Source organism: Rhinopithecus bieti, unplaced genomic scaffold (assembly GCF_001698545.2).
Source record: "Rhinopithecus bieti isolate Rb0 unplaced genomic scaffold, ASM169854v2 scaffold_32008, whole genome shotgun sequence".
In the NCBI taxonomy this organism is placed as follows: Eukaryota; Metazoa; Chordata; class Mammalia; order Primates; family Cercopithecidae; genus Rhinopithecus; species Rhinopithecus bieti.
In genome coordinates this window covers 2,690,153-2,716,148 of record NW_016814433.1, presented here as the reverse complement: position 1 = coordinate 2,716,148, position 25,996 = coordinate 2,690,153, and the positions used below count along the sequence as shown (strand labels likewise).

At 53.9% G+C, this 25,996-nt stretch overlaps 5 protein-coding genes across 11 annotated transcripts in view; 4 read left to right on the top strand and 1 right to left on the bottom strand.

The window, feature by feature from the left end:
- Window positions 1-142: 142 nt before the first annotated feature.
- Window positions 143-3,244, top strand: CLDN7 (claudin 7). Of its 2 annotated transcripts, none has more exons than XM_017850415.1 (5): window positions 143-229; window positions 1,048-1,565; window positions 2,400-2,564; window positions 2,660-2,744; window positions 2,849-3,244. In XM_017850415.1, exons 2-5 carry the CDS (start codon window positions 1,343-1,345, stop codon window positions 3,009-3,011), a joined length of 636 nt encoding a protein of 211 aa, XP_017705904.1. In that variant the 5' UTR covers window positions 143-229; window positions 1,048-1,342; the 3' UTR covers window positions 3,012-3,244. The 2 variants fall into 2 exon arrangements, with proteins under 2 accessions (XP_017705904.1, XP_017705905.1); XM_017850416.1 differs by having other exon boundaries at window positions 184-780.
- A 219-nt stretch (window positions 3,245-3,463) lies between these two features.
- On the bottom strand, window positions 3,464-12,010 carry ELP5 (elongator acetyltransferase complex subunit 5). 5 transcript variants are annotated; one of them, XM_017850410.1, is made up of 9 exons: window positions 11,915-12,010; window positions 11,401-11,571; window positions 11,184-11,244; window positions 11,016-11,096; window positions 9,173-9,393; window positions 6,667-6,848; window positions 4,719-4,814; window positions 4,475-4,575; window positions 3,468-3,831 (listed from the first exon to the last, which is right to left on the bottom strand). In XM_017850410.1, the coding sequence occupies exons 2-9, from the start codon at window positions 11,444-11,446 to the stop codon at window positions 3,717-3,719; spliced, it is 903 nt and encodes a 300-aa protein (XP_017705899.1). In that variant the 5' UTR covers window positions 11,447-11,571; window positions 11,915-12,010; the 3' UTR covers window positions 3,468-3,716. The 5 variants fall into 5 exon arrangements, with proteins under 5 accessions (XP_017705897.1, XP_017705899.1, XP_017705900.1 ...); XM_017850408.1 differs by lacking the exon at window positions 11,915-12,010 and having other exon boundaries at window positions 3,464-3,831; window positions 11,401-11,789; XM_017850411.1 differs by lacking the exons at window positions 11,016-11,096; window positions 11,915-12,010 and having other exon boundaries at window positions 11,401-11,789.
- A 290-nt stretch (window positions 12,011-12,300) lies between these two features.
- CTDNEP1 (CTD nuclear envelope phosphatase 1) lies at window positions 12,301-20,382 on the top strand. The gene is made up of 8 exons (XM_017850414.1): window positions 12,301-12,537; window positions 16,659-16,725; window positions 16,820-16,938; window positions 17,139-17,210; window positions 17,629-17,745; window positions 17,862-17,973; window positions 19,339-19,423; window positions 19,729-20,382. The coding sequence occupies exons 1-8, from the start codon at window positions 12,436-12,438 to the stop codon at window positions 19,787-19,789; spliced, it is 735 nt and encodes a 244-aa protein (XP_017705903.1). The 5' UTR covers window positions 12,301-12,435; the 3' UTR covers window positions 19,790-20,382.
- Window positions 20,383-20,539: 157 nt separating this feature from the next.
- GABARAP (GABA type A receptor-associated protein) lies at window positions 20,540-22,638 on the top strand. Of its 2 annotated transcripts, none has more exons than XM_017850418.1 (3): window positions 20,540-21,662; window positions 22,235-22,313; window positions 22,454-22,638. In XM_017850418.1, the coding sequence occupies exons 1-3, from the start codon at window positions 21,573-21,575 to the stop codon at window positions 22,579-22,581; spliced, it is 297 nt and encodes a 98-aa protein (XP_017705907.1). In that variant the 5' UTR covers window positions 20,540-21,572; the 3' UTR covers window positions 22,582-22,638. The 2 variants fall into 2 exon arrangements, with proteins under 2 accessions (XP_017705907.1, XP_017705906.1); XM_017850417.1 differs by lacking the exon at window positions 20,540-21,662 and adding an exon at window positions 21,723-22,136 and having other exon boundaries at window positions 22,454-22,607.
- A 1,787-nt stretch (window positions 22,639-24,425) lies between these two features.
- PHF23 (PHD finger protein 23) overlaps window positions 24,426-25,996 on the top strand; it is a 4,218-nt gene continuing 2,647 nt past the window's right edge. Inside the window, 1 exon segment of the mRNA XM_017850406.1 lies at window positions 24,426-24,681. Within this exon segment, the coding sequence (XP_017705895.1) occupies window positions 24,648-24,681 (34 nt within the window). The 5' untranslated portion in view covers window positions 24,426-24,647.

Here is a 25,996-nt window from a genome sequence, read left to right as displayed (position 1 = left end):
CACAGCAATAGGCAGTCCAAGCCCAGGCTCGGGAGGGAAACAGAAACGGGCGAGCGTGGGGAGGGGTGGGAAAGGTGGAGGATAGGTCTGAAAAGACTCTAAGGGAGGGGAACGATGGGTGTGGCCAAGACTCGGACCTAGCCCTCACCCTGGTCCCCACCCTTGGCCGGCTCTCGGTCCCAGTGGTTTCTTCCTCCAGTTGGGAGCCTTGATGCCGGAGGGGCTAGTGGTAGGTGGGGAGGTTGAGTGCAAAGGGTTCAGGCTGCAAGTCATGTCGGGTTGGAATGGGGGCACAGGAAGGTGGGGCCGTTGGGGAGCCACGCTCAGAAGCCGGGTGTCCGTAGCAGAGCCAGAGAACCGGGACAGTGAAGCGGGTGCTGAAGGGGGCGACTCTCAGGGATCGGGCCAGGGCCCCCGAAGGTGGGATCGACTAGGGTAGGAGACAGAAAAAAAAGGAGAGCAGCGGGTGGGGGCGAAAGCAAGGCCGGGGAGAGAGCACTTTGGACAGAACCCGGCGGGGAAAGGGCGGCGCCGAGGCTGGTCAGGGGCGCCCCGCAGCGTCCCAGGCGCACCTGTTGGGAAGAAGGGAAGGGGCATCCCGGTGTTCGAGGGAAATCCAGTCCGGAGGGGCTAATTCGGAGCTTGGGACTCCCGGGGAGCCACCGCCTCCTCCCCAGCGGCGGTCAAAACCGGGCAAGCGAAGGGGCGTGACCCTGGTGCTCAGGTTTCTTCCTCCTCACCTGGGCAAGGAGGGGGTGGGGGCCACGACTTCCGGTTCAGGTGAGTGTCCCTTCGGTGACGTCAGGTCACCCTCGGCCGCCCCTCCGGTCCCGCCTTCCCCTCCCGCGCTCCCGGGGCCCGCGGGCCGCGCCCCCGACGCCCTACATATACTCAGGTGCGCCCCACCTGTCCGCCCGCACCTGCTGGCTCACCTCCGAGCCACCTCCACTGCGCACCGCAGCCTCGGACTAACAGCCCAGGATACTCTGGGACTTGCCGGCGCCCAGAACCGCGCCCAGACGGCCCCTCCACCTTTTGTTTGGCTAGGGTCGCCGAGAGCGCCAAAGGGAACCGCCTGGCCTTCGGGGACCGCTTTTGTCTGGAACCACCCTCCCGGCGTATCCTATTCCCTCTGCTGCGAGGCCTTCGCTTCACTGGAGGGGTCGATTTGTGTGTACTTCGGTGACAAGATTTGCATTCACCTGACCCAAACTCTTTTTGTCTCTTTGGGTGACCGGAAAACTCCACCTCAAGTTTTCTTTCGTGGGGCTGCCCCCCAAGTGTCGTTTGTTTTACTGTAGGGTCTCCCGCCCGGCGCCCCCAGTGTTTTCTGAGGGCGGAAATGGCCAATTCGGGCCTGCAGTTGCTGGGCTTCTCCATGGCCCTGCTGGGCTGGGTGGGTCTGGTGGCCTGCACCGCCATCCCGCAGTGGCAGATGAGCTCGTATGCGGGCGACAACATCATCACGGCCCAGGCCATGTACAAGGGGCTGTGGATGGACTGCGTCACGCAGAGCACGGGGATGATGAGCTGCAAAATGTACGACTCGGTGCTCGCCCTGTCCGGTAAGGCCGCGGGACCGAGGGGGCGGACGCGCCCCGGACCGAGGTGGCGGGGTGGCGCGCGTGGGAGAGCCGAGGCCCCATGGCTGGGCGCCCTGGGTTGCCGGGGAGCTGCAAGACGAGGAAGTGGTCGGGTGGGGGTGGCGAGGCTGGGCGGGAGCGAGCCGGGGTTCTGGCGGCTGCACGTGGGCGCGCACCTCGGTCGCCCACGGTCCTCTTCCGCCCCCCAACCCAGCCTAGTCCCTGGCTCCGAGCAGCGGTTCTTAGGCCGGGGCCGTCCCCTCCCCAATCCCTGGGCAGGCCACGGCCTCCGTCATCTCCCGCCCTTTTCTCAGAGAGAAACGACCCCGGGGCGCGGGGCACCGGGCACGCCGAGGGCCGAAGGGCGGTGCGGCTGCTCACAGTGGGCCGCCGCCTGCGGCCTCTAATCTTATCGGCCGATTAGCCGAAGCCACAAACCCGGTGGCCTCGATAGCGGGCTCAGAGCAGGGCCGCCGGCCGGCATGTGCGCCGCGCGGGGCTCAGGCCACCGTCTCGGCTTCCCTTCGTTGCCCCTTTCACCCTTCCCCCTATACAGGGCGGTTTCACCGAAACCCCGGCGCCCCGGGCGGATCCTTGAGCGGAGAGGGCGGGGCGGGAGCAGGAAGGCCGCGGTGTTGGGAGGGGCGGGGACCTGCCCGTTTAGCCCAGGCCTTGGACACTTGGGCGCCCCTGGCCCGCGGCAGAACACGGCGCCGGACAGACGAGGTCCAGGGGTTAGTGGGCGCGGCCGGCGGCACGAAGGCTGGAGCAACCTGCATTTCCAGCAATGACGGCGCCCTTTCCCCTGGCCCGCAGCGGCTATGCAGGCCACTCGAGCCCTAATGGTGGTCTCCCTGGTGCTGGGCTTCCTGGCCATGTTTGTGGCCACGATGGGCATGAAGTGCACGCGCTGTGGGGGAGACGACAAAGTGAAGAAGGCCCGTATAGCCATGGGTGGAGGCATAATTTTCATTGTGGCAGGTGAGCCCCAGGGTTCTCCCATCTGGGAGGAGCGAGGCTGGGCAGGGTGCCGGTTTAGGGTCTCACTATACCGAAACCCCTCATTCTCTCTCCAGGTCTTGCCGCCTTGATAGCTTGCTCCTGGTATGGCCATCAGATTGTCACAGACTTTTATAACCCCTTGATCCCTACCAACATTAAGTAAGTCTAGAAACCCTGCCTCCTAAGGGGACAGGTCTGGACCCCGGGATAGGGAGGAGGGCAGAGGCAGGCCAGGGTTTCTAACCACCCCTTTCTCTTCACAGGTATGAGTTTGGCCCTGCCATCTTTATTGGCTGGGCAGGGTCTGCCCTAGTCATCCTGGGAGGTGCACTGCTCTCCTGTTCCTGTCCTAGGAATGAGAGCAAGGCTGGGTACCATGCACCCCGCTCTTACCCTAAGTCCAACTCTTCCAAGGAGTATGTGTGACCTGGAGTCTCCTCGCCCCAGCCTGACAGGCTGTGGGCGTGTCTAGATGCCTGAAAGGGCCTGGGGCTGAGCTCAGCCTGTGGGCAGGGTGCCGGACAAAGGCCTTCTGGTCACTCTGTCCCTACACTCCATGTATAGTCCTCTTGGGTGGGGGGTGGGGAGTGTTGGTGGGAGAGACAAAAAGAGGGAGAGTGTGCTTTTGTACAGTAATAAAAGTAAGTTTTGGGAAGCAGGCTTTTTTCCCTTCAGGGCCTCTGCTTTCCTCCCGTCTGGATCCTTGGAGGGAGCTTGGAATCTTAATGCACCTACTTCAGTTCAGAACACTTAGCGCCCCAGTGACCTGCACACTATTCCTGGCCCCCAGACTCCACTGACAATAGACTAAAAGATGCAGGTGCTTGTACCTTGACATCCATTCCCACCCCCCTCTTATTTAAATAGCTACCAAAGTATTTCTTTTTTAATAAAAAAATAAAGATTTTATTAGGTACGGGGGTGTTCTACTCTCACATTATCCCATGTCTTCATCCTACCTTCTGTCCTGATGAGACGCTGCTTCCTGGCTCACAGAGCAGGGATCCATAGACGAGGGGAACCAAGGTGGGGTAGGGACAGGGTAAGGCTAACACAAACAAGAGAAAGATGGTTCTGGGCCCAAAGTCTTCCTGCGCCCCCTCCAATTACAATCTAACCAAATCTGACCAGTCAAATATCTAGATCGTCATCTGGGTCTTCTTGGTCCAGGTCATCATAAGCATCTGGCTCATAGAAGATGTGGCTGGTAGCCTGGCCTGGCCTAGGCCGCAGGAGAGCCTGCTGTCTGAGAAGGGAAGATTTGGTGCTGGTGAGGGTAGCTGACAGTTTGGGTCTGGATACTTTCTTCCAGGTGACTGTGACTCTCATTCAGGCAACCTGTTAGGCCTCCATGTCATTTTCTTGGTCCAAGTCCCTTTCTCTGACTTCCATGTTAGAGCTGAAGCACCATTTGGTACTGGAATAGATACCCTTGTACTGATCTCCTAATAAAACCGTAAGTTCCTAGCAGCTTGGGGGCAAGGATCTTGTAGTCTTGCTTCATCCACCCACACACTGGGCACAAAACAGCAGGCATGCACTAAGCCCTTGTTAACCAGCCTTTGCCACGCCCATATAGCCTTCTGTTCTAGCACCACTGCCTAGGGATAGGGCCACCTCCCAAGGGTCTGGTCTGGCTCAGCCCAGGCCCAGGGTGCTCTGGGGACAACTGGAGCTGTGACCCAAGGGTCTAAGGGAGAGAAAAGAGACATAAAGGCCCTCGGCCATTGTAGGGGGAATGGGTGGATCAAGAACTTGGACTTGTCTCTGGAGGTGGACTTCAGCCCCTATAAAGTCAGGTTAATCAATAACCTGCTGTTGCCCCACCTCTCCGTGGCCTAGATGCTGGGCTCTACTCAGGGATCCACGTACCCAGGTCCCGACCTTACTTTTCAGAGCTGAACTGGAAAGGCAGGATCAGGCTATCTTTGGCTTCTCTCTCTTTCTTGGACAGGTGAAGGTTAAAGGTCAAATGAGTTGTGGGATCCACCTGTAGGTACAAAGGACGCTGCCACTCTGCCCCCATCCCTAGAATCCCTAACCCCACCCCCAACCTCTGCAGCTTTTATTCTCTCCCCTTTGACCAGACCCTAAACTACATTTCCTTGTTCTGGCCCTGGCATTCTTAGATACCGGGGGTATATGAGGATCGGAGTAGGGCTGGGACTCGACGGAGGGCCCCTCTTGGAGATCCAGGCTGAAGTCTGGAAGTATGGAGAACCACTGAGTCTGGAGAGAAAAAAGAAAAGAGTTTTTTTTCATCTTACTGAAGAAACTAGAGAGACTCTAGGACCTCACATCCTCAGCCCCCAATCACCTATTTCACTGCTTTCAGCCCCTGCCCTCAACTTTTAATTTTTTTTTTGAGACAGGGTCTGCCTTTGTTGCCCAGGCTGGAGTGCAGTGGCGTGATCTTGGCTCACTGCAACCTCCACCTCCCAGGTTCAAGTGATTCTCCTGCCTCAGCCTCCCAAGTAGCTGGGATTACAGGCGCGTGCTACCACGCCCAGCTAACTTTTGAATTTTTAGTAGAGATGGGGTTTCTCTGTGTTGGTCAGGCTGGTCTCGAACCACTAATCTCAGGTGATCTGCCCACCTTGGCCTCCCGAAATGCAGGGGTTACAGGTGTAAGCCACTGTGCCCAGCCTCTATTTTCAAAAGTGAAAGCAAGTTTATTAAGGAAGTAAAGGAATAAAAGGATGGCTACTCCTTAGGCAGAGCAGCCCCAGTTACTGTTTTTTTGAGACAGAGTCTCACTCTGTTGCCCAGGCTGGAGTGTAGTGGCATGATCCTGGCTCACCTCCACCTCTGCCTCCCAGGTTCAAGTGATTCTCCCGCCTCAGCCTCCCAAGTAGCTGGGACTACAGGCACCCACCACTATGCCCAGCTAATTTTTGTATTTTTAGTAGAGACGGGGGGTTTCATCATGTTGGCCAGGTTGGTCTTGAACTCCTGACCTCAGGTGATCTGCCCACCTCTGCTTCCCAAAGTGCTGGGATTACAGGTGTGAGCCACCTTGCCCAGCCCCACTTACATTTTTTTTTTTTTTTGAGGAGTCTCACTCTGTTGCCCAGGCTGGAGTGCAGTGGCATGATCTTGGCTCACTGCAGCCTCTGCCTCCTGGGTTCAAGCGATTCTCTTGCCTCAGCCTCCAGAGTAGCTGGGACTACAGGTGTGCACACCATGCCCGGCTAATTTTTGTATTTTTAGTATAGACGGGATTTTACCGTATTAGCCAGACTGGTCTCGAACTCTTGACCTCATGCAATCTGCCCACCGTGGCCCCCCAAAGTGCTGGGATTACGGGCGTGAGCCACCTTGCCTGGGCCCCACTTACACTTTATAATCTTGGTAAGTGATTTAAATTTAAACCTCCCTGGGCCGCGTGCAGTGGCTCACACCTGTAATCCCAGCACTTTGGGAGACCAAGGCCAGAGGATGGCTTGACCCCAGTAATTCAAGACCAGCCTGGGCAACAGGGTGAGATCCCACCTGTATAAAAAACTAAAAAGCTGGCTGGATGTGGTGCTACGTGCCTGTGTTCCCAGCTCCAGCTACACCAGAGGCTGAGGCAGGAGGATCACTTGAGCATGGGAGGTCAAAGCTGCCGTGAGCTATGATTGCACCACAGCACACCAGCCCGGGCCACAGAGTGGGACCTTGTTCAAAAAAAAAAAAAAGAAAAAAACAAGGAAAAAAACCCCTCCCTGGACTGGCTTTCCCACCTGAAAAACTGTGATAATAAAACAATCTACTTTACACCATAGCTGAGAAGATTAAATGGGGTAAGTGATGGAAAACACAGAGGGATACCCAATCAGCTTTTTTTCAAAAAAGGTCTCCCTGAGGGCCTGGCACAGTCGCTCACATCTGTAATCCTAGCACTTTGTGAGGCTGAGGTGGGAGGATCACTTGAGCCCAGGAGTTAGAGACCACCCTGACCAACACAGTGAAACCCCATCTCTAAAAAAAGTTTGTTTTTAAAGTCTCCTTGAAACATCAGCATTTTCATTGTTCTTCCCATCGTGCCAGTCCTTTCTCTGCCCCCAATTTCCAGTCCTTCCCTGTTAGTTCTTCTGACCTGGTCAGTTGGGCGCTGTCGGGGCCTCCGACATAGGATGTGGGCCGAGGCCTGGCCCTTTGTACCGCCCAGGGTCACCTCAGTCTGCGCAAGGCTGCTGAGAGCTCCCACAGGGCCTGGTCCGTGAAGCTCTTCATGTAGCAAGCCCAGCACACTCACTTTCCCCACCGGGGAGCTGTCACCTAGAAAAGGACAAGAAATGTAGGATAGTAGGGAGCATTCAGGTTGGCGGCCTGGGAGCAAACAGTGAAGAGAAAAGGAGAGAACCCCACAATTCCATCACAGTGCTGCCAAAATCCTGACTTCCCTTGGCCAATCTCACTACCGTGCTCTGAGCCTCCTCCAGCCCACATCTTAATCTACTCTGTTATCCCCGTGTAAAGCTGATCAAGGCACCGCTCTACCTTCTACCCTTCAGCAGCTCCTCCGCCTTCAGGATGGAATGAACACTTCTAGCAGGTGGTGTCCACTTACTTTCCAGCCTCATCTCTTACACACGGAAGTACTTGTAGTTTCTGGAACTTCCCAAGATCTCAGTCAGTGCCTTTAGAGAGTCAGGCACTATGCTAAACGCTTTAACACAATGTTTGAATCCTTACAAAGGTCAGCATTTTTAGGTCAAACCATATGAAATCACTGACATTTAACAATTTTTTTTCTTTTTTTTTTTTTGAGACAGAGTCTTGCTGTCATCCAGGTTAGAGTGCAGTGGCGCAATCTTGGCTCACTGCAACCTCTGCCACCCGGGTTCAACAATTCTGCCTCAGTCTCCTGAACAGCTGGACTACAGGCGCATGCCACCATGCCTGGCGAATTTTTGTATCTTTAGTAGAGACGGAGTTTCAGCATCTTGGCCAGGCTTGTCTTGAACTCCTGACCTCATGATCCACCTGTCTCGGCCTCCCAAAGTGCTGGGATTACAGGCGTGAGCCACCACGCCTGGACTGTTTTTATTTTTTGAGATGAAGTATTTCTCTGTCACCCAGGCTGAAGTACAGTGGTGTGATCTCAGCTCACTGCAACCTCTGCCTCCTGGGTTCAAGTGATTCTCCTGCCTCAGCCTCCCAAGTAGCTGGGATTACAAAAGTGCACCACCACATCCAGCTAATTTTTTGTATTTTTAGTAGAGACAGGGTTTTACCATGTTGGTCAGGCTGGTCTCCAACTCCTGACCTCAGGCGATCCGCCTACCTTGGCCTCCCAAAGTGCTGGGATTACAGGTGTGAGCCACTGCGCCCAGCCAATATTTAACAATTTTTGACCTAAGAAATGGCAATATAGTGGTTCATCCTAATACTTCCCTCGTACCTTCCCCCACATACAGGGGAAAGTGAAGCAATGAGAGATCAAGTACCTTAATACAAAGCTGGGCGTCTGACTCCTAAGTCCATTCGAGTACCCACAGTGCACTTTAGGGCTAGTCCCAGTGCCCCTGCCCGGCCAAATTTGCCTGGCTGGCCGCTTGCTCTTCAAGAGTGCCTTTTTTTTTTGACACGGAGTCTCGCTCTATCACCCAGGCTGGAGTGCAGTGGCGCGATCTTGGCTCACTGAAAGCTCCACCTCCCAGGTTCATACCATTCTCCTGCTTCAGCCTCCCAAGTAGCTGGGACTACAGTTGCCCGCCACCAGGCCCAGCTAATTTTTTTTGTATTTTTAGTAGAGATGGGGTTGCACCGTGTTAGCCAGGATGGCCTCATCTCCTGATCTCCTGATCTGCCCACCTCGGCCTTCCAAAGTGCTGGGATTACAGGTGTGAGCCACCGCACCCGGCCGAGAGTGCCCTTCTTTAAGGTACCCTGTGCATGTCCTATATCATCACGGCCTTTATCAGACCATCTTGTAACTGCCTGTTTACTCATCTCCATCTTTTATGGGACTTCGAACTCCTGGAAGGCAAGGACCCAGCTACAGTCAGTCTGTATTTTGCCATTATCTAGAATTGTACCTGACATATGTATTTACTATTCATTTGTTAAATAAATGAATGAGTGAAACAAATGAGTAAAAAAATAACTTGGAGGAAAAAAAGCAAATGGTAGATGGCATTAAGGGGAAGTAAAAAAAAAAACAGCCGGGCGCGGTGGCTCAAGCCTGTAATCCCAGCTCTTTAGGAGGCCGAGACGGGCGGATCACGAGGTCAGGAGATCAAGACCATCCTGGCTAACATGGTGAAACCCCGTCTCTACTAAAAAAAAATACAAAAAACTAGCCGGGCGAAGTGGTGGGCGCCTGTAGTCCCAGCTACTCGGGAGGCTGAGGCAGGAGAATGGCGGGAACCCGGGAGGCGGAGCTTGCAGTGAGCTGAGATCCGGCCACTGCACTCCAGCCTGGGCGACAGAGCGAGACTCCGTCTCAAAAAAAAAAAAAAAACAGACAAAAAGTTCAAAAAAATGAAAAAAGGTCTGACTGGAGAACCCAGATGTTTCTTCTAGGCTAGAAAGGAAAAGGGGCACACTCCTTGGCAGAGGGAGATATATGAGGGGAAACAATGAAGGAGGGGTCTTACCAGGACAGGCGTCCTGATGGCTCACAGCATGCAGGGCCTGGCAGAGTGTGGTGCAGGGAAGGTGAAGCAGCAGCCAGCTGAGTGAATCGAGAGCAATGGTGACAGGACCAGGATCTGTCCTCTTGCATATGGCTCTCAAGGCTCCCAGCGGCCCCCCAGGAAGGGCCTCCTCAGTTTTTGACCAGTTGAGAGGGTCTCTGAAGAAGTCATGGTAAACCAGCCTGCAAACGGAAAACATGACACAATATGATATTGCTCCTTCCCCCCAGAGGATCACAAAGTTCATCCTCTGATCTTTGTGGCTCTGTTTTCTCAATTTTCATGAATATCCTAAATATTAGTGAAAGAATATTACTGAGAGATAGCAATGATTGAGAGCACAGACTTTGGTGTCTGACAGCCTGACCTCCAAGCTTGGCTTTGCGACTTGTTGCCCAAGGTCAGCTAAATGATAAATTATCTCTAAGACTCAGTTGCTTCATTGGTGAAATGAGGTGCCAACCTCTAAGCACTCAGCACAGTGCTTGACACATAGTGTATGCCTCATAAATGTTAGTTATCACCATCATCACATATTTCCTGAGTGTGGCACCTAAAGTTTATCACTCTGGATGAAAAATGAGAAAGCAGAGGACATGAGACTTGGTTCCTTCCTGTAGAACAGCTTAAAGAAAGTAAAAAATTAAGTCATGGAGTACCAACTACAGAAAAAAATAACAGCTCAGGAAAGGTAGACCAGCAAAGGTAGCAGAACTTTTTTTTTTCCCCAGATATCTCTTTTTTATCTTCTGGTTCTCTTGTGGAATGCCATTTTTTTTTTTTTTTTTTTTGAGACAGAGTTTCGCTCTTGTTGCCGGGGCTGGAATGCAATGGTGCGATCTCTGCTCACTGCAACTTCTGCCTCCCGGGTTCAAGCGATTCTCCTGCCTCAGCCTCCCGAGTAGCTGGAATTACAGGCATGTGCCACCATGCCCAGCTAATTTTTTGTAGTTTTAGTAGAGATAGGGTTTCTCCACGTTGGTCAGGCTGGTCTCAAACTCCCGACCTCAGGTGATCCACCCGCCTCAGCCTCCCAAAGTGCTGGGATTAAAGGCGTGAACCACCACGCCTGGCCATGGAATGCCATGTTAACATACACCACCACCTCTATCACAACAATGGCTGATGCAAAATTAGAGGCTCAACAGATAAGATGTAAACTACTATCATTATCCACTGAGTTGCCCGGACTAGGAACTAGAAAGCATCCTACTAATGGTTCTTAATGTCTCCTGATCAGGCACATGACTGGGTTTAGGGACTTCCTTATCTCAATACTTTCTTCTCCCCCCACATTAGTCAATAAATCCTGAAAATGCTACCCACTAAAGTCCTTTACATGTATTCTAAACTTTCCATCTCTACTGCCACTGCCTTAAACCAGGCCTCTATCACTTTCCACCATTATTCCCTAAAATTCATTAGGCCAGGAACAGGTCTGTCTCATTCACTGCCAGCTCCAGTATCTTACACAGCACCTGGTTTATAGTTGGTGCTCGATACATATGCACCTTAATAGCGAACCTGGATTAATGGATTACTGCAATACCCTTCCCACATGTTCTCCCTATCTCCAGGCTATTTCTCTCTCAACTTCTATGATCTTTGCTTTGGATTCCCCAAATACTCATCACTCCTCATTACTCCTCTTACTAATTCTTGCCTCCTGAAAGACCCATATCCAATTCTTCAATGAATATTTAAGGAACTGCTACTACATACCAGGTTCTGCGCTTGTTGTAAATAAATTTCCTTAGCAATAGACGTCTCCAATTTAATCAAATCTTTTCCAACTGATACTTACCGATTGTTGATATCTGAGTCAAAACCTTCACGAAACTCTTCCTCGCTCACTTCACAGCCCAGGATATGCACTTGCTCCCCACTAAGGCAGAGATGAGGGGGGACTGTCAAAGAGTGGGCACAGGTTCCCTATCCAGGGTAGGCTGAGGAGACACCGTGGGATACTCACCACAGTGCAGATTTCTTGACAAGCGCCTTCAAGAGACTGCGCCCCTCCCACTCCACGGAATCTGCACAGCGAGGGACGGATAGAGTGTGAGGGCACTAGGATTACCACCTTCGCGAACCCGTCGCGATCTCCACACCTAGCCTGTGACCCATGGCTCTTTCTCTCCACTTCCGTCCCCTCAGCCAGACCCGAACCCCCCTGTGCCGTTGGCTCTCACCCCGAAGCAGCACCAGGCCGCCCAAGGATAACAGCGAGTCCAACATCCCCAATTCGCGTCCGATCCCTGCTCTGGCGCCCTCTGATAGCGTCACGACCCACTGTCCCGCCCCCTCGGGGTGAAACGGGCGGGGCACTCGGGCGTCCTCCCACCATTAAGACCTAACATAGTCTGGAATGAGAGGTGATTATGTTCACTATTCCCAGCGGGGCGCTCACGAGGAGGCCGGCCCTCCCCGAGCCCTGGCGCACAGTCGTACGGACAACGACCCTTTCTACATTTTCACTGTGACCGGGACGGGAAGAGCAGTTGGGGCAGTTGTCAGAGGGAGGGGAAGAGGACCCACAAACCCCCCGCGAGGGTTCTAACTGCGGGGCCAAGTGCCGTCCTCCGCCCCCCCCACGCAGTTTGAGGCGGGGCCTGCTTCGCCTCAGGCCCCGCCCCGCAGCCACCTTCTGGGCGTGCGCAATACTGCAGCCTCGTTCGGAGTGCTTCTGGCTTTCCTTTTACCTACCCCCATAGACCGCGCAGGGGGAACTTAGTCCCGGTGAAGCGAATACACGTCACCACCGGAAGCAGTGTCAAAGGGGAAGAGAGGGGGAAAGACAGGAGGAGGGAGTCCTTTGGGCGGTAAAATGGCGCCTGTCAGAGTGGGAAACCCAGCTGCAGAGGCTGCAGCCCCACTCCCCAGCGGCTAAAGGACCCCTGAGCTCGGGGAGGGGGAGGCCGCTCCGGCCCAGTGCTCCGCGCCCTTCGGCTCCCCCTCCCCCCCTTCCCTGCTCCTTCGCTCTGCAGGGCCGTTCTCCGCTGCCGCGGCCCTTTGCGCGCCACTGCCCCCGCCCTCCCCGTTCCTGCGGGCAGCCCCTAGCGCGCCTGCGCAGCGGGCCACTCTCCGCTTTCCCCCCTTCCCCTCCCCCTCCCTTTTCCCTTCCTCCCTTNCCCCGTTCCCCCTCCCGGCGGCGGGGGGCTGCCCCCGGGGGGCTGGCGGAGCTGGGCCGCGGGGGCCCCGGGGCCGGCGGTGCCGGGGTCATCGGGATGATGCGGACGCAGTGTCTGCTGGGGCTGCGCACGTTCGTGGCCTTCGCCGCCAAGCTCTGGAGCTTCTTCATTTACCTTTTGCGGAGGCAGATCCGCACGGTGAGCCAGGGTGGACGCTGGCGGTGTTGGGGACGTCTGTCCGTGGTGGTCAGGGGTTTTCGGAGTGTCGGGCCTCTGTTTGGGCCTAGGAAGGGAGTCCTGGCAGGGGCTTTTCTCGCCAGAGAATTGGGCACCCTAAGCAGGGGTTGGGCTGGGGAGGACGGAGACCCTTGTAATAGAACCTACCCCTTGGGGGTTTTGATGGGGCTAGATGGGTCAGGATTTGGTAACGCTTGGGGGCTAAGGTGGTGGGTGGGGCGCTCTTTTAAGAAAGCTGGAGTTGTTGCTAAAGAAACCCAGAGGCTGGGAACACCTGTTTGATGACAGCCAGATCTGTTGATGTGGGCTTGTGAAAGACCCTATTTGGAACAACGGTGTTTGGTCCCGTAACAAGGGAGAGACAGACTTGTGTGTCAAGGGTGGAGGTGGGTGGGAGGGCTTGTTACAAACAAGGACTGGAACTTGGCCCTGGGTGTGAAGGAGAAACCCTGAGGTTCCCATTAAGAGAGCTCTTCCAAAAAGACTGAAAATTTATTTCACAGTGTGAGTGTAGGTATCTGGATTTATAGAGGACTAAAGCAGATGCTTTTATGATGGGCCTCTTTAATTGTGGGAGGAAGTTCAAGGTGGGTGCTGTGCCCACCATTAAAGTTTGGGTGTCCCTGTCAGAGGACAGCGCTGGTCAGTTGTAGGGCTTGAATCTGAGGACATGTTTGCTTCTCCAGGAGAGCCTAGCATTCTGAGGGTACTGTCTCGATGGACCCAAGCATCTCTGGGTCCCCTCCCCCTTAGCTTTTCTCCGAGGTCAGAGCTCCTTCAGCTAACAGCACTTCTAAATGAATGTGCTCTTGTGGTCTCACCACCACCAGGGAGAATCCTCGGAAGGAGTCTGGGGAGAATTTAGTAAGCAGAGACAAAGGTTCTGGGTCTGTACTCTGGTCTGTATCCCTTAGCATACCTCAATACAGTTTGAAAGAATAAACCCAGGTTGGGGTGACCTGGGGTCCAGGGAATTTCCAGAAAGCCCTCAGTGGTAGTGGTGGTTGACTTAACTGATTTGGGAGAATGGGTCTGGTCTTGGATTCATTCTCTCCTTTACCAGTCTGCTTCCACTTCCTGATTTAGGGCGCGAACAGTACAGGACGGTTGTGGCTCTAGGCTGTGGCCCGGAGACAAGAGCTAGGAGCCAAGAAAAATTTAGAGTCAGAGATGCTGGGATATATGTGGGGCTGTCTCCTGGGGTTTTATTTTCTTTTCTGAGACAGTCTCGCTTTGTCGCCCAGGCTGGAGTGCAGTGGCGCAATCTCGGCTCACTGCAACCTCCACCTCCTGGGTTCAAGCGATTCTCCTGCTTCAGCCTCTCGAATAGCTGGAATTACAGGCACCCACCACCACACCTGGCTAATTTTCGTAATTTTAGTAGAGATGGGTTTTCACCATGTTGGCCAGGCTGGTCTCAAACTCCTGACCTCAAGTGATCTGCCCGCCTTGGTCTCCCAAAGTGCTGGGATTGAGTCACTGTGCCCGGCCTCTTGGGGTTTTCTTTATGGGTTGACTGCCGTCTTCTCGGAGGTTCTCGCTCTAACACATCAGTTTTCTGGGTATAGGGAGTGGTACTTCGGCTCATCCACAGGTTACTTCCAAAATTGCTCTCCTTTGGGCAGCACTGACCCCACAGTCTTTTTGTCCTCCCTTCCCTTCCAATCTGGTTTCTTTCCCCTCCCCCTTTCTGGCAGATGCTTGGAGCATTCCCTTCATGCCCAGCATATGCAACCCGAGATAGCAAGGCTAGACACCGGAGCTGTTTCGGACCTCATCATGGCCCAGGGAGAAAAGAAGGGCAGATCTTGACTAGGGGGACAGAGCCCTTTGGGTTTAAAAGGGAGAGCCTGGTTCTGGTGTGGCTTGGAGGCTAGGTATGCACTGAATAGGATTTGTGCCTTTGAAGAAAAGTGTGGAGGAGGGAATTGCCAGGCTTTGCATGGGGAGATGTGCGTATTAGGAAATAGGAACCCCTAGAGAAGGCTTGGAGAAGCAGAGCTGGAAGGATGAGGTGGTGACGTCCTTGTCCCTTATTCACCTCTCACTTATGGCCCTGATTTCACTCTGGCCTTCTCCAAACCCTGCCAGTCAGCCTGGCAGGGGCTTTCCAGTATTCTTTGCCTCGCCCTGGGTACCAGGATAAGGGGACTGTTCAGAGGGCTGAGGTTCTCTGAACTTGTGACTTGGCTAGAAGAGACAGAAGTGGACAGGTGGCTGGTTAAAATAGGCCTGGTGGCTTCTAGCCAGAGGAACTTAGCTGACCTGACAACCTCTGGATTCCCTTATTCTATATTCCCATTAAGGACCAGGAATCTCCTCCTGACTCCTACTCCCTGTGCACTAGGGAATCTGAGGCTCTCAGTTCCCAATGTGAGATGATGGTAGTTGCTACAAATAATTCTTGGGGTGAAGGTTGCATTGTGGGGGTCATTTCTTTGTTCAGTGTAGAAGGATAATATCATAGTTAAGACGGCAGCTTCGGCCGGGCCGGGGGTTCACACCTGTAATCCCAACACTTTGGGAGGCCAAGGCGGGTGGATCAGGAGGTCAGGAGTTCGAGACCAGCCTGGCCAATATGGTGAAACCCTGTCTCTACTAAAAATACAAAAATTAGCCGGGTGTGGTACACACACCTGTAGTCCCAGCTGCTTACGAGGCTGAGGCAGAATTGCTTGAACCTGGGAGGTGGAGGTTGCAGTGAGCCGAGATCATGCTACTGCACTCCAGCCTGGGCAACAGAGCGAGAAAAAAAAAAAAAAAAAAGAGAAAGAGGCCGGGGGGGGGGGCTCAAGCCTGTAATCCCGGCACTTTGGGAGACCGAGACGGGCGGATCACGAGGTCAGGAGATCGAGACCATCCTGGCTAACACGGTGAAACCCCGTCTCTACTAAAAAATACAAAACTAACCAGGCGCGGTGGCGGGCGCCTGTAGTCCCAGCTACTTGGGAGGCTGAGGCAGGAGAATGGCGTAAACCCGGGAGGCGGAGCTTGCAGTGAGCTGAGATCCGGCCACTGCACTCCAGCCTGGGCAACAGAGCAAGACTCCGTCTCAAAAAGAAAAAAAAAAAAAGAGAAAGAAAAAAGAGGGCAGGTTCTTGGGTTGAACTACATTGGTACAATCCTGGCTCTATCACTTCATTGCTTCTACTATTTTTTTATTTTTTATTTTTTTTTGAGACGGAGTCTCACTCTGTCAACAGGCTGGATGGAGTACAGTGGCTTGATCTTGGCTCATGGCAACCTCTGCCTCCCGGGTTCAAGCCATCCTCCTGCCTCAGCCTCCTGAGTAGCTGGAGCTACAGGCACGTACCACCACGTCCAGCTAATTTTTGTATTTTTAGCAGAGACGGGGTTTCACCATGTTAGCCAGGATGGTCTCCATCTCTTGACCTTGTGATCTGCCCGCCTTGGTCTCCCAAAGTGCTGGGGTTACAGGCATGAGCCACCATGCCTGGCTGATTCTACTAATATTAACTGACCACCTTTGCTGTAGTGTTCTGGGAACTGGGAATACAGCCATGATCTAGACAAAATCATATTCTAATGGAGTTTTCATTTTAATTAGGGAGAGAAACAACTTAAGATAATTTCTGTATGGCCTCAGTTTCTTTAACCTTAAAACAGGAATAACAGTAATATTAGGGTTGTTTTGAGGATTACATGAAAAAGGCCAGGTGTGTTGGCTCATTCCTGTAATCCTAGCACTTTGGGAGGCCAAGGCAGGAGGATCACAAGATCAGGAGTTTGAGACCAGCCAGGCCAATATGGTGAAACCTCATCTCTACTAGAAATACAAAAATGAGCCAGGCATGGTGGCAGGCACCTGTAGTCCCAGCTACTAGGGAGGCTGAGACAGGAGAATTGCTTGAACCCGGGTGACGGAGGTTGCAGTGAGCCGAGATCGTGCCACTGCACTCCAGCCTGGGCAACAGAGCGAGACTCCATCTCAAAAAAAAAAAAAGAAGAAATAATCCTAAATTACATACACAGTACCTGTGGTAAATGTTCAGTATGTGCTCCCTGTTACTGGGGAAGACTTCCTTATCAAGGGTTTCAATCCTCTTTTGTGCTATTTCTAGGTAATTCAGTACCAAACTGTTCGATATGATATCCTCCCCTTATCTCCTGTGTCCCGGAATCGGCTAGGTGAGTATGTGGTGGGAAGCCTCCTTTAGGGTGAAGTAGGGGCCAGCTCTGGGCCAGAGGTTGGTCAATATTATTCTTCCCCACTGTGGTTCAGCCCAGGTGAAGAGGAAGATCCTGGTGCTGGATCTAGATGAGACACTTATTCACTCCCACCATGATGGGGTCCTGAGGCCCACAGTCCGGCCTGGTACGCCTCCTGACTTCATCCTCAAGGTGTGTGGTGGTGGGGAGTGATGAAATGGTTCCATCTGTTCCTCTGCCCAGACCTGGACTCCCTTTCCCAGTCCCAGAGCATCTGTCTCCATCCACTGGCACCAGTGTCAGCCTGGAGGAGGGAAGCAGGTGGGTGGGGCGTTTTCTAGGCCTGGGTTGTGGTGGTCATGACTTCCCCCAGCCCATCTGTTCTTCTATAGGTGGTAATAGACAAACATCCTGTCCGGTTTTTTGTACATAAGAGGCCCCATGTGGATTTCTTCCTGGAAGTGGTGAGTTTTGGAGAGCTAAAGGGATCTCTGTAATGAAGGGATGGTTTTAGGGCTCTGGGGATTCGGAGGATTTGGAGGAAGGGGTGAGGAGAAATGGGTAAGAGCAGTTTTTGAGAGGGGAGGATGTGGAATGGTGGGGAAGTGGCTGTCAGTACTTGGGGTTCATCTGTTGTGCTGATGTAATTCTTTTCTGCCGGCATCTTTCTCTTTTGCTTGCATTTCTGAATCTTAAGAGTGTAGGATGCCTAACACTGAGTTTGGAGGTTTGGGCTGGGGGTTCAGAATTTCATGTCCTCAAAGACATTTGACGTTGATGGAAGGCCTGAAGGACTATGCCGTTGCCCTTCTGAAAGATAACTGTATGTCTAAAGGAATCACCACCTTGTATGGCATCGCCCTCTCCCCCAATCTATTTCAGGTGAGCCAGTGGTACGAGCTGGTGGTGTTTACAGCAAGCATGGAGATCTATGGCTCTGCTGTGGCAGATAAACTGGACAATAGCAGAAGCATTCTTAAGAGAAGATACTACAGACAGGTAAGCTAGAATCCCAGTCTAAGAGCATGACTTGGGAAGGAGGCCACCAGGGAGGGATCTGGGTTTGAGGAAAGTATCCTGGAGAGAGGCCTACTACATAATCCCCTGCCTTCCAGCACTGCACTTTGGAGTTGGGCAGCTACATCAAGGACCTCTCTGTGGTCCACAGTGACCTCTCCAGCATTGTGATCCTGGATAACTCCCCAGGGGCTTACAGGAGCCATCCAGGTACGGGGGAAGGTGGTAAGGCTGGCAGGACCAGAACATGGTTCTGAGAAGATATTTTTCCAGGAGACCTGGGCTTGGTCCTTGAGAGCTGGGATTGCCTAGATCATCCCTAGTTTGCAAAAAGTCCAAATGCAAGTTATTTTTCTGTTTCAAGTGAGATACCATATACGTCCATTTCATAAGTCAGATTTCTTACGTCTTTTTTTTCTTTTTTAAAATTTATTTTTGGCCAGGCACCGTGTCTCATGCCCGTAATCCCAGCACTTTGGGAGGCCAAAGCAGGTAGATCACCAGGTCAGAAGTTCGAGACCAGCGTGACAAACATGGTGAAACCCTGTCTCTACTAAAAATAGAAAATACTAGCCAGGCGTGGTGGCGTGTGCCTATAATCCCAGCTACTCGGGAGGCTGAGGCAGGAGAATTGCTTGCACCCGGGAGGCGGAGGTTGCAGTGAGCCGAGATCATACCATTGCACTCCAGCCTGGGTGACAGAGTGAGACTCCGTCTCAAAAAAAAAATTAAAAAATAAATTTTTTTTATTTTTGAGATAGGGTCTCACTGTGTCGGCCAGGCTGCAGTGCAGCGTCATGATTATAGCTCACTGCAGCCTCGATCTCCCAGGCTCAAGTGATCCTTCTGCCTCAGTCTCCGCAGTAGTTGGAACTATAGGCGTGCACCACCATGCCCAGCTTTATTTATTTATTTATGAGATGGAGTCTTGCACTGTCGCCCGGGCTGGAATGCAGTGGCGTGATCTCGGCTTACTGCAACCTCTGAGTCCCAGGTTCAGGCGATTCTCCTGCCTCAGCCTCCCACGTAGCTGGGACTACAGGCGCCTGCCACCATGCACAGCTAATTTTTTGTATTTTTAGTAGCGACGGAGTTTCACCATGTTGGCCAGGCTGGTCTTGAACTCCTGACCTTGTGATTCACCTGCCTTGGCCTCCCAAAGTGCTGAGATTACAGGTGTAAGCCACCACCCCTGGCCAATTTTTTGATTTTTAGTAGAGAAGGGATCTCGTTGTGTTGCCCAGGCTGGACTCAAACTCCTGAGCTCAAGTGATCCCCCCACCTCGGCCTCTCAAAATGTTGGGATAACAGGTGTGAGCCACTGCGCCTGGCCAAGTGTGTTTCAAGTGAGGCACAATGGCAGTTAGTTTGACTAGAAGCATCAATAAGTATGAGACCTGGTGATTAAAACTTAATATTGGAACATAAATCAGGAAAGTTTTTTACTTAGGTTGTTGACTTCCAGTAGTGGGAGGTATATGTTTTTAATAATGATTCCTCCTTCCCTCCAAGAAGATAAAAACACCCAGTCTCTTGAATTCTGTTTCTCCTCACCTGCATTTTCACCCACCCTAGACAATGCCATCCCCATCAAATCGTGGTTCAGTGACCCCAGCGACACAGCCCTTCTCAACCTGCTCCCGATGCTGGATGCCCTCAGGTAAGGGAAGTGGGCTCTGGACACTTGGATATCTGAAGAAAGGAGGAGGTGGGGGATCCTCAGAGGGAATAAAAAACGTTTGTCCTGTTTTAACTCTCTTCCCTTAAGAATTTAACATTTGGAACCAGGTCTTCTTACTTAAAAGCTCATCACTTTAGCGAGTAGGCTGTGGGCAAATTGAACCTATCTAATCATGAATATGGTGATAATTTAGGCCCCACATCTCCAGTGATGCCGCGTTACATGAGTGTTGTGAGGTTATCAACTATAAGGTACTCTACCAATGCAAGTTATTGTCACCCCAGGTTCACCGCCGATGTTCGTTCCGTGCTGAGCCGAAACCTTCACCAACATCGGCTCTGGTGACAGCTGCTCCCCCTCCACCTGAGTTGGGGTGGGGGGGAAAAGGAGGACGAGCCCTTGGGATGCCGTCTGATGCCCTGTCCAATGTGAGGACTGCCTGGGCAGGGTCTGCCCCTCCCACTCCTCTCTGCCCTGGGAGCCCTACACTCCACTTGGAGTCTGGATGGACACATGGGCCGGGGGCTCTGAAGCAGCCTCACTCTTAACTTCGTGTTCACACTCCTTGGAAACCCCAGACTGGGATACAGGCGGAAGCCTAGGAGACCGAATCAGTGTGTGTGAAGAGGCAGGACTGGCCAGAGTGACAGACATACGGTGATCCAGGAGGCTCAAAGAGAAGCCAAGTCAGCTTTGTTGTGATTGGATTTTTTTTTTTAAACTCTTGTACAAAACTGATCTAATTCTTCACTCCTGCTCCAAGGGCTGGGCTGTGGGTGGGATATTGGGATTTTGGGCCACTGGATTTTCCCTAAATTTGTCCCCCGTTTCCTCTCCTTCTATTTTTCTCTCCTTAGAATCCCTCAGACCTGTAACCAGCTTTGTGTCTTTTTTCCCTTTCCTCTCTTTTAAACCATGCATTATAACTTTGAAACCAAGGCGGCCCTAGGTCCTTCTCTGGGGTTTTGGGAAGTGAAGGGAGGGAACTTTGTTTACATGCACCCTGTCCCCGGGCAGAGGGGGAAGAGACTGCTGTTGGACTCAAGGGGCAGGGGGAAAGGTGGTGTTGAGTATGGGGATACAATAATGAATGTGGCCACCAGATGCTTTGGCGGGAAGGGCCGAGGATGTGCGCACTGGTGGGGAGTGGAAGGATACCTTCGGAGCAGCAGGCTAGAGAGCAAGAAAGGAGAAACCTGGACGGGCAAAGGGCGTAGAGCTGGAGAAACGTCGGGCTTCGTCCGGGGAACTGACGTGGACAGGTTAAGCGGACGCTGGCCCCCCGACCTCCGCTGTCCGGGGAGGCGTCGGTCCCCACTCCCCGCCGTCGCCCAGCCGGCTCCACCTCCCCGGCGCCCTCCCCAGCCGGCCCTACTTCGCGCACCCGCCACGTGACGCTCCGCCCTCTTTGAGATCACATGATTTCACTCAGAAACCCTGCGGTGTTCCTCCGCGCTGGCGTAGTCCCTACCCCTTCAACCTCCTCTCCAGTCCCTATTGGTCTACTCATTCTTGGCACTTAAGCGTTCTGTACCTCTCTCCAAACATCTGTTTTCTTTTTGACCTCTTACTTCTGGAGATCATATCCGCCACTTGGGTACTACTTTGTTTTGGTGTTAACGGCCGCCTTCAGCGTAGCAATACGGTTCGTGAATAGCTAACCTTGTAATTGTCTCAGCTGTTCCTCTACGTTGTTTCCGAAAGGAACTTGGAGTAGCAAGTCTCGTATGATGATTACCATATCTTACTCCTCTTCAGCCCCAGCTTCGTTGAGGGGAAGGTTGGGGAACAGGTTTAGAGTTATTTTCCATGAGCCAAAGCCAACCGTCTTTGCTACGTCGCCTGCGTAGCCCACAAATTGATTCCAAAGCGATTACGCTAATGGCGTGAGGGGGCCGGTCAGTGGGTGGTGCTACGCTAGCAGCGTTAGCACCGCTGAGGTAGTGGCGTATCTTAGTGGGGGGCCGTCCCCGATAGTCGGGGGCGGGGTTGGTGAATAGGGAAGTGGCGCAAATTCGTGGATCGCTCCGCTGAATCCGCCCGCGCGTCGCCGCCGTCGCCGCCGCCCCCCGTCCCGGCCCCCCCGGGTTCCCTCAGCCCAGCCCGGTCCAGCCCGGTTCCCGGGAGGATGAAGTTCGTGTACAAAGAAGAGCATCCGTTCGAGAAACGCCGCTCTGAGGGCGAGAAAATCCGAAAGAAATACCCGGACCGGGTGCCGGTGAGGACAGAAGCCAGGGCCGAGGGCGCGGGACGCTTACGCTGACGCCACAGCCTGGCCTTGGATGTGGGACGGGCAGCGCAGGGATCAGGCTGCTGGCTGTGGTGGGGTTGGGAGCGAGCCTGAAACTGCTGTCCTTGGGACCGAGGATGAAAGGAGTGGGGTAGTGGTGGACGTGGGGTTGAGAGGGATGTGGACAGGAGACAGAAACCTTAGCATTTGTGTGAGTGGAGGCCTTAGAGAGTTTGACAGCCTGAGCCTCAAATGGCCATCCCCCCAACTAGCTGAGGTTGCGAGATTAAATCACTAGTGGACCCAGACAAGTCCTCTCCGTCTGATTAAGATAGTTGTTTATGGTGACGCCCTATTCGGTGGATGGATCCTGGATATTTAAATAAGCTCCAGTCAGTGAGGTCAGGATCTCTGGTACTCAGTGCTGCACCGCGTGTACAAAAACAAAGAGATGAGTCTGGGGTAGGTTTAGGTACTAGGAATATTGTTACTTGAGTTCTTGACAGGTGCAGCTTCGGCGCTGCATTCCTTCTGTCTCCTAATTTTCATCTCTTTATCAGGTGATAGTAGAAAAGGCTCCCAAAGCTCGGATAGGAGACCTGGACAAAAAGAAATACCTGGTGCCTTCTGATCTCACAGGTGGGAACCTGACCCAAGGCTCAGGCTTGCTTCCTGTGGGTGGGAGTGCAGTCTCTGTGGGAGAAGGCTCCACCTAGCAGCTGTTCTTTTGAGGGCATTTTTGACCTCTGTGACTTTCTTGCACCTTGTATCTTTTGCAGTTGGTCAGTTCTACTTCTTGATCCGGAAGCGAATTCATCTCCGAGCTGAGGATGCCTTGTTTTTCTTTGTCAACAATGTCATTCCACCCACCAGTGCCACAATGGGTCAGCTCTACCAGGTATGGTGACTGGGAAGTGGTGGAGGCTTTGGAGAGGAATCTTGGAAGAGCGTGAGGGGAAGAAAGTGTTGTTACATCAGTAGTTTTGGACTAGCTTCCTCGCTTGCCTTAACATTTCATGATAGCTGTGGTTTGGGGGTGGGAACAGAACAGTAGGAGTAGAGAGAAGGAAAGAGGACAGTGAGCTAGAGAAACTGTTAGGGACTCTTCCCAGTCTCCCTCTCCATTCCAAAGCAGCAGAACACAGTTTGAGGCCTTTTTGCCCAGGACTGCAGAGATTATGTTGCTCGTGTGCTAGGCCTTGGAGTCAGTGAAGGAGTCGGGCACTGGTTTCTGGTTCTAGAAGAAAGTGTCGGGGTCATAGTTGGTTTAAGTAACTGGAGCCCAATTGCTGAACAGTTTTCTGCCTTCATCTCAGGGAACCCACCATGAAGAAGACTTCTTTCTCTACAGTTGCCTAACAGTGACGAAAGTGTCTACGGTCTGTGAAGCTGCGCTGTCCCTGAGCTGAGGAGGGGGGCCTTGTTCTACAAAGAGAGAGGTGGCCCCCTTTTCTTGACCTCCTCCTCCTTCAAGCTCAAACAACCACCTCCATTATTCAGGACGGGCACTTCTTAATGTTTGAGGCCTTTCTCTCCAGCCTCTCTTAGGTAGGGGTAATGGTGGAGTTGGGCATTCTTGTAACCTCTCCTTTTCCTTTCTCCCTTTCTCTGCCTGACCTTTCCCATCCTGCTTTAGACTTCTTGATTGTCAGTCTCTGTCCACATCCAGTGATTGTTTGGTTTCTGTTCCCTTCTGACTGCCCAGGGGGCTCAGGAACCCCAGCAATCCCTTCCTTTCGCTACCTCTTTTTTGGGGTAGTTGGAAGGGACTGAAATTGTGGGGGAAAGGTAGGGGCACATCAATAAAGGAGGAAACCACCAAGTTGAACTGAATTTTGCCCTTGTGTTGGCTCCCCTCGTCCCGCTGATTTTTGAGTCTTTCCAAGGTGTCAGTGGGTTTCAGTGGTGGGGAAAGAAGAGTATTGGGTACAAGGTGGAGGAATAGAAGTATATTTTGGTTTATTCTGTCCATGTTGGGCTTTTCCCTGTCTGCAAAAAGAGGGTGCTTTTGTTGTGATGGAATGGAATACTGAGGATCATTTCATGAAACTTTAGTTTTATGACATGTATGTGAAACTGAATGTTAAAATGCTCATGTAAAACTTTTTTTTTTTTTTTTTACCGTGGGTTCCTGTGGAGAAAGTTCCAAAGAACCTGCTTTAGGTGAACATCCACATTTGCTAGAACATTCTAATTAAGGAAGATATTTTCATGTGTGCAAGCTAGTAAAACGGCTGTTCTCAGTTGCATGTCACTTGGCTAGACTTTTCTGGTGTGTGGGATCCAGCAGAGTGGAATCAGGGAGGGAGAAGACTGGGAGGGCAAGCCATTATCGCCAGGAATACTTCATCTCCCAGCAATCATTTCTCCGGCAGGCCGGAAGTGGGGCGGTCCCTGGGGGGAGAAAGAAGCTGCAGAACGAGGCAGTATGGTGGCCGAGAGTTCTAATCCCTTCTTCCTCTTCTTTCTTGGTCCCGCCCAGCCTACATCTCCCAGGGATCTGCGCGCGCACTTCCGCTCTCCCCTCCGGCTCCCGGTCTCCCCGCCACTCCCCGGGGGAGGGGAGCGGCTTGGTGCGCCTGCGCCAGCCTGTGGCTTTCTGGGAATCGAAGTTCCGGAGGCTCATGCGGTCCCTTTTCCGCTGTCCCCGGACGGACTACAAAACCCTTGGTACACTGCGCCTCGGCGCCGGCGGAGGGAGGAGGGAGAGAAGAGGAGGGAGGGAGGAGAGAGGAGGAGGAGGAGGAGGAGGGAGCAGGCGGCCGGCGGCGCGGGGGGAGGGGGCCCGGTCCGGGAGTGCGGGAGGCAGTGGTAGAGGGAGGTGGCGGCAGCGGCTAGCGGACTCGAGTCTCAACCGGGCTGAGGCGGACACTTCTGTGGAGCGAAGCAGTGGGAGCATCGAGCACTAGAGGCGGCACCGGGATCCCCGGCTCCGGGGAGGGGGGCGCCGGACCGGGAGGAGGGGAGGGGGCGATGCTGGAAGCCATGGCGGAGCCCAGTCCCGAAGGTGAGCTTTCGACCGGCGCGGAGCGCTGAGCCGGCGGGGGGGGCGGACGAGGAATCAATTGGCAAACTTGGAGGTCGAGCCCCGAAGCCCAGCGGGGGAGTTCGGGGAGGGGGTCGGGAGGCTGGCCCTGGAGGTGGGAGAGCGACGAGTTGAGAGACCTTGGAGAAAGAGGAGTGGGAGACTGGGTTGGGGTAGCTGGAGATCAGACGGTGTGGGGGTGCGGGGGATAGGAGCTTGAAATCCGGAGCCTCGGGGGTTAGGGCCCGAAAGGGCCACCGGCAGATTGGGGCCCTGGAACTGGAAGGTTGGGGAAATCCAGTGGCCGGGAGTTGCTCAGGAGGGAGGACGTAGAAGAGGCTGAGTGAGGGGCCCGGTAGTTCGCCGAGGTGGGGTAGTTTGTGGCGGTGGTACGGGAGCTCCGAATAGTTGCCGCCGGAGAATGCCCGGTGATTGTCGGAGGGGTGGGCAGGTAGTTGTGGGGAGAAGAGGGGGTCTGGGTATTGTCTACGGCAGACGGACCTGTACCGGGGGGTAGTTGTGGAGCGAGCCAGGAAGCGAGGCGAGCTGGGTAGTTGTAGGGGGTGTTGGGGCGGGGTGGGGGGGTTAAGACCGGCGACTTGCGGGGGGGTAGGGTTGGTCCGCGAGGGTTAGAGCCTGGGAGTTGCTGAGGGTGAGGGGGACATCGGTGGCAGCAGCGGTGGCTGCTGTGGAGAGAGAGAGTGGCTGGTTGGGGGGAAGGGGCTGGAGTTGAGGGGTCCATAGCCTAGTGACTGGGTGGTGAGTACGGGGGCGGAGGGGGGGCGGCGGCGGCCGGAGAGGGCTCGGAACAGGGCCGGGGGGCCCGGCGGGGAGCCCGGGGAGCTCGAAACGAGGAGGGGCCAAAGCCCCGGATGGGGGCGGAGGGACGGCGAAATTGTGGGGAGCGCGGTATGGGGGGGCAGGTGGGGCCGCGTCCGGGTTACAGCTCCCGGGTCTGTCCCGGCCGTGAAGTAGCCTTGGATGCGTGTGCCTGTGTGTGTTTGGGGTGGGGGTGAGGGGCGCGCCGGGCCGCGTGCTCGAGTAGAGGGGGCCGGAGGGCGGGGAGCGGTTCGGCGTGGTCATCCTGGACCCTGGGGGCCGGCGGGCGGCGTGTGCGGTCTCGGAGGGCCTGAGGCGGTGGAGCGCGGTCGGATAGGAACTCGGGGCTCTGGACGCATGTGAAGGACGGGGGCGGCGGGCGGCGGCCCGGACGCGGACCCGGGAGCGGTAAGGTGGGGTGGGGCGCTGAGGGATCCGAGTAGACTGGAGTCGAGAGAGACCGTGAGTTGGGGGGGGG

Coding starts and splice junctions, on each gene's coding strand:
- GABARAP (XM_017850417.1), top strand. CDS start 22,038: ATGGATCCTGGATATTTAAATAAGCTCCAGTCAGTGAGGTCAGGATCT. Junction 22,137..22,234: donor AACAAAGAGATGAGTCTGGG/GTAGGTTTAGGT, acceptor TCTCTTTATCAG/GTGATAGTAGAAAAGGCTCC. Junction 22,314..22,453: donor GGTGCCTTCTGATCTCACAG/GTGGGAACCTGA, acceptor TATCTTTTGCAG/TTGGTCAGTTCTACTTCTTG.
- CLDN7 (XM_017850415.1), top strand. CDS start 1,343: ATGGCCAATTCGGGCCTGCAGTTGCTGGGCTTCTCCATGGCCCTGCTG. Junction 2,565..2,659: donor CATAATTTTCATTGTGGCAG/GTGAGCCCCAGG, acceptor TTCTCTCTCCAG/GTCTTGCCGCCTTGATAGCT. Junction 2,745..2,848: donor TTGATCCCTACCAACATTAA/GTAAGTCTAGAA, acceptor TTCTCTTCACAG/GTATGAGTTTGGCCCTGCCA.
- ELP5 (XM_017850410.1), bottom strand. CDS start 11,446: ATGTTGGACTCGCTGTTATCCTTGGGCGGCCTGGTGCTGCTTCGGG. Junction 11,097..11,183: donor GTCAAGAAATCTGCACTGTG/GTGAGTATCCCA, acceptor TCTCTGCCTTAG/TGGGGAGCAAGTGCATATCC. Junction 6,849..9,172: donor CCATCAGGACGCCTGTCCTG/GTAAGACCCCTC, acceptor GTCCTTTTCTAG/GTGACAGCTCCCCGGTGGGG.
- CTDNEP1 (XM_017850414.1), top strand. CDS start 12,436: ATGATGCGGACGCAGTGTCTGCTGGGGCTGCGCACGTTCGTGGCCTTC. Junction 12,538..16,658: donor TGCGGAGGCAGATCCGCACG/GTGAGCCAGGGT, acceptor TGCTATTTCTAG/GTAATTCAGTACCAAACTGT. Junction 16,939..17,138: donor CTCCTGACTTCATCCTCAAG/GTGTGTGGTGGT, acceptor GTTCTTCTATAG/GTGGTAATAGACAAACATCC.